Consider the following 5,787-nt stretch of genomic DNA (forward strand, 5'->3'; position numbering starts at 1 on the left):
AGCAGATGAAATAGGAACAGGTGCTGGTATGTCATCATCATTCACCTGAAATCTTCTTTTCCTTGTATACACCTTTTTGGGAGAAGGTGTTTTTGTGTGAACTGTTGGAACTGAGAGAACAATGGCTTCTGAAAGGATATTTGAGTTGACAGGTGATTGACTAACAATTGTTGTAACAACAGGTGTTTCAACTGCTGTTGTCATTACAACAATTGATTTGTCAACTGTTGTCTTCTGCACTGTGGCAGGTGGTGTTTGAAGTGGTGGTGGTAGTGGTGGTTTTTGGTAAGACAGTGGATTGAGTGTATGTTGAAGTGGTAGTGGTGGTAGTTGTTGGTGTAACATCTGTTGAAACCACTGAAGTACCAACAGCTGTTGATACAACAAGTGATTTAACATCTGTTGGTTTGGAGGTTTGATGTGAGGAGCTTTTGGGAGTTTGAGGAGTGTGTTTTGTGAGTCTAGAAGGTATGGATTTGGGTTGTCTCACTTTTCTAGTGGACTGTTTTCTTTTAGTCTTAGGACTTTCCTCATCCTTGGGCTCAGAAATACCCTGCACTTCCATCTCCATATAAACTTTCTTCTCCTGCTCAAACCTTGATTTACCCTTTGCCTCCATATCCTTTTTCAGCCTTGCTTTTTCATCAGCAATGGCATTTAAGGTTACATCAACCTTTTTGGAACCATCTGGTCTAGGGATTTCTGCAAGCATACTAGAGTTATTTGGTGCAATGTATAGACCATCTTCATATCCCTTTTTCTTTAACTGCTTCATTTTCTCCCCCTTTTTGGCATCATTTGGTGGAGGATTATCAACAAAAATTATTGTAAGAGGAGCAGAGCCAGTGGTTTGTAATAAATGGGCCTTGATTGCCTTAATATTTGCTTGTGTATCCTTGAACCTAGCTTCCATTAAATTTCTGATCTTTTGAACTTGAATTTCATGTTGCTGATTAGCATATTCTCTTTGTTGGTGAAGCAGAGGTTGAAATAAACTCCAACGCTCAGTGGGAGTAGGAGCAGATGATGGAGCAGATGTTGCAACTGGTGCAGCAGTGTGTGTTGCCTTATGTGCTTGTAACAACTGTTGCAGCATAGACTTGATGTGTTGGATCGTCGTGTGACCCTAACGATTCAATATGAAGAGTTCAACATCAAAAACAAAGGCGGAATCAATGAATTTGACGTAACACAGCTTGCTTTCCTCTAATTATCTTCTTATGATCGATTCTGAGCTTTTACAGATTCAAATGACAAACGGACTGCACCTCGGCTCTGAATCACTGTTCTAATTTCGTTTCAAATGAACATCAAGATTAGGTATTTATAGGGGTTTAATTCCGCTTGAAATCATCTCAACCGGAATTACCATTCAAACGGAATTACCTAATTCCGTGCGGAAATAGTTAATCTCGCTTGAACATCTAATTCCGTTTGAACTGACACTAAGTACACTTCAAGCGGAATTACCCTTTACAACTGTTTTCTCGATTTCCGTGCCCTGATCTCTCTAATACAATACAAGACTCAATAAAGACGAAGTTAACAGACATCAGTGTATCAACAGACTCCCCCTTGGATGTTGACGAAGTCTTTAGCATCCAGTCTTCAGTCTTTAGTCTTGATTTATCGTTCTCTGTCCTAAATTGTCTTTGACATTGAAAAGCATCCTTCAATCTTCTATCTTCAAACTTCCCTTTGAATGTTGATCCAGAATTCTGACTCTCCCTTTCGCAGACTCCCCCTCTCGATAAGCTGGGACTTGAATTCTGGTTCAAACTTTGACATTTTCTTTACCATGGGGATCTTGACTCCTGTTTCCTGTTTCTCAAACAACTAACATTATAATCTATTTAATCTTAAACTCTTCTTAATTGTTCATCAGTTTTAGAAATCCACTTAAGTATTCAGGTCCAAGTTAATTACCCTGATTACTTAATTTATCTACCGAGTCCAACTTAATGACCTTGGTTGATCTGTGACAAAAACAGAACTGATTTTTGATCAACATTTTCAAATTTTTCTGAAAATTACAAGTTTCAAGTTAATGAACTTGTTTTGACTTTGCTCTTTCTCAATTAACATATTAAGCTCCCAACTCATCATCCAGCTTAGAATCTTTCTGCATCTGCTCCAACCTTCTGAATCTGAAGATCAACTCCCCACTTTGGTTTGTCGGAAAATAAAGCAGCAAATGAAAAATATTTTTGAATTTTTAATAAAGTTTCTAACCTAGACAAGGAAATACAGAAATAGAAAGCAATGAAAGTAAACTATTTACAAACAAATTTTTGGCGAGCGTGTTAGGGAATCATATCAGCTGACGACAAGTTACTAGCACCGTTAAGCTTGATAACATACTAAGTCTTAGACAATTCACTTAGATTTTCGATATGCTGATCCTCTTAAATTTTCATACAAACTTCAATCTGTTCAGGATACGATTTAGGTGAATTAAAGACTTAAACTTATATGCGTGTCCCACCTCTTGAATATACTCCCGTATCCAGATCCCAATATTCAGTCTTACAGATGAGTATACTTAGATGATATCTGTAAAGGGTTAAATGCGAAACCGTGAGAGCTCAGGTCAGAACTTCCGTTCAGCAAAGAGATGACGGTTCGACTTTAGGTGTGTTCCCTTTAGAGAATCTTTTCTTCAACAGCACATGATTAGCATTTTGCAATGTTTAATCATTTTTTATGCTGAGGGCGATGCTATATTTCAAGCAAAATCAAAGTATTATACGGGAACTAGGCCATTGCTTCCACAAAATCAGAAGTCCCTGGATAATACCCCAGATATCACCAAGTATAAAGACCTAGTATTTCAGAAATAGGGACCTTTCAAACAAGATTTCAGGGGTTACCTATATATCCAAGATTTGTTCCCCACAAACTAAGCAAGTTTGAATTTTAGGTTTATATCCAAACAAGATTTACTAAATGTATAAAAACCTATCGGCACATCATCAGCGAGACTGTTTAAAAACTTTAAAACTTTACATTTCTTTAGCGTACCGTAACTGTCAAGCCGATGCACTATCATTTTCCCTTTTTACACAAGCTCTTTTTCAGTTTTCTATTGTTTTTGGATTTCGAAATTTTCTCATGTTTTTGTATTTTTTGAATTTTTTTACTGTTTTTGTATTTTCTGAAATATAACCCTATATTCCCCCTAAATACCAAAACAAGTAAAAAATCGACAAACCATTGCAGATTGTATCTCAACATCATCATCTACAATGTGATCCTCATCAACGCCAATAATCTCATCCGACACCGATAAAAGCTTCATACCGTTTAGTTTTAAAAGATATTTAAAACGAGTTTTGTCAAATGCTTTGGTATGTAAATCAGCTTTCTGTTCGTCAGTGTGGATTTTCTCAATTCGTATCAACTTCTTCTCGAAGCAATCTCGGATGAAGTGATGACGAATTTCGATATGTTTCGTTTTAGCGTGATGAACAGGATTTTTTGTAATGTTTATTGCAGCCTCATTATCAACAAAGATAGGGGTGTTAAGAAATTGCAAACCGTAGTCGCGCATCTGTTGCTGGATCCACAAGATCTGAAAGCAGCAACTGCTAGCAGATACATACTCAGCTTCACATGTGGATAGAGCCACAAAGGTTTGCTTCTTACATTTCCAGGTGACCAGACGTGGTCCGAAAAAGTGACAACCCGCTATTGTTGATTTTACGTTAACTTTGCAGCTTCCGTAGTCGGAATCAGAATACCCTTCGAGCGTGAAATCGCCTGTTTTTGGATACCACAACCCAATGATGAAGTTCCTTTCAGGTAGCGCAATATCTGTTTCACAATCACCATATGCGAGGCTCTGGGGCTTGACTGAAACTGTGCTGCGAGGCACGTTGGATACATGATATCGGGTCTTGAAGCAGTTAAGTACATCAGCGATCCTATCACAGAACGATACATCGTTTCATCTACCTTGTCTCCGGTGAGATCTGGGTTTATCCCATGATTCGTTGCTAAAGGGGTTGACACTAGAGTAGATCCTCAAATCCCAAATTTCTCTAAGATATCATGAACATACTTTGTCTGGTGTATAAAATTCCCTCAGGTAGTTGATCAACTTGAAGTCCCAAGAAGAATTTCATCTCCCCCATTGATGACATTTCAAACTTTTGCTTCATAACTTTTTCAAAATCTTTGCACAAACTTCATTTGTTGACCCAAATATGATGTCGTCCACGTATATCTGAACTATCAGAAGATGTCCGTCGACCTCTTTGGTGAAGAGAGTGGCATCCACTTTTCCTCGAATGAAACTGTTGGCTAGTAGGTGTTGAGACAATGTCTCGTACCAAGCTCTCAGGGCCTGGTGTAAACCATACAGCACTTTATCCAGTAAGTAAACCTTGTCTTTGTGGATTGGGTCGGTGAAGCCCGGTGGCTGTCCGACATATACTTCCTCTTTAACCTTCCCGTAGAGAAACGCCGATTTCACATCTAACTGAAAAACTTTGAAATTTTTCCACGATGCAAATGCCAGAAAGATTCTAATCGCTTCTAGTCGAGCCACGGGAGCATATACTTAGGTGAAATCTATACCTTCCTGCTGACTAAAGCCCTGAACTACGAGTCGAGCTTTGTTTCGAATAATAACCCCTCGATCATCTCTCTTGCATTTAAACACCCATTTTGTGTTAATTTTCCTGTGACCATCAGGCAAATCTACTAACTTCCACACACCTAACTTTTCAAACTGACTCAACTCTTCTTGCATAGCATTGAACCAAGAATCTTCAGTAAGCACCTCTTTGTAAGTTCGCAGTTCAATCTGCGAAATAAAACAACTTAGTGAAAACTCAGTTTGCAAAGGTGCTACTGTAGAATAAAAACAAGTAAGGCCTTGGTCAATTTGTCGTCTTGTGCGGACGCCTGACTACAATTCTCCAATAATCAACTCCTCTGGATGGTATGAAAGAGTTCTTGGCATCGCCTCGCCTGGAACATCTCCCTTGCCTTCCAAATTAGTGATATTTTGGTTTACATCGTGTTCATCGACTGGATTTGTTTGACTTGAAATCTGGATCTGCTCCCCCTCAGAATCTGAATCACCACGATCAAATATTGGTATGTTATCAGATTCTAAATTATCATTGACTGCCGTCTGATTCTCAGGAGCATGTTCTTGTTCTGAAGATTGTTGAATATCATCATGTTCACCAACATTGCTTGGACCAGCTTCATCATCATTTGAAGTTTCTCGTGGTCTTCTAAAATATTCAGCTGGAAACCTTTCTCCTGATGACTCATACTCTCTCAGAATATCCAACTCATCAAAGAAATCCATTTCTTCCTCTGTTTCTTCTTCCATGTCAAACAAATCCCACAAAGTATCGTAATTAAATCGCCATGAGTCTCCTGGATTCTGCGGTGGCATTGTGTAACCTTGACACTCAACATTCGATGCTTCGATGATCCGCTTTAAGCTTGGAACAAAGACACGTCTTAGTGGACTTGAGTAACCTACAAATATCCCTTCAATGCTCTTTGGACCAAATTTACCAAAAGGCTCTAGAACTGTGCAGGGAGACCCAAACGGTTCTAAATACTTCAGGTTCGGCTTGCGGTTGTTGATCAGCTCGAAACACGTTTTGTTGAATTTCTTTACAGTGAGAACCCTGTTAAGAGTATAGCAAGCGGCTGACACTGCTTCTGCCCAAAAATTGATTGGTAGCTTTGAATCAGCAAGCATCGTCCTGGCCGTTTCATTTAGCGTCCTGTTCTTTCTTTCAGCTACTCCATTCTGTTGTG

At 39.0% G+C, this 5,787-nt stretch overlaps 1 protein-coding gene across 1 annotated transcript; it reads right to left on the bottom strand.

The window, feature by feature from the left end:
- Positions 1 to 220: 220 nt before the first annotated feature.
- LOC110906801 (transcription initiation factor TFIID subunit 11-like) lies at positions 221 to 5,413 on the bottom strand. Its single transcript, XM_022151878.1, has 2 exons — positions 5,268 to 5,413; positions 221 to 713 (listed from the first exon to the last, which is right to left on the bottom strand). The coding sequence occupies exons 1-2, from the start codon at positions 5,411 to 5,413 to the stop codon at positions 221 to 223; spliced, it is 639 nt and encodes a 212-aa protein (XP_022007570.1).
- Positions 5,414 to 5,787: the final 374 nt, after the last annotated feature.

This window comes from Helianthus annuus, chromosome 14, assembly GCF_002127325.2.
Source record: "Helianthus annuus cultivar XRQ/B chromosome 14, HanXRQr2.0-SUNRISE, whole genome shotgun sequence".
Lineage (NCBI taxonomy): Eukaryota > Viridiplantae > Streptophyta > Magnoliopsida > Asterales > Asteraceae > Helianthus > Helianthus annuus.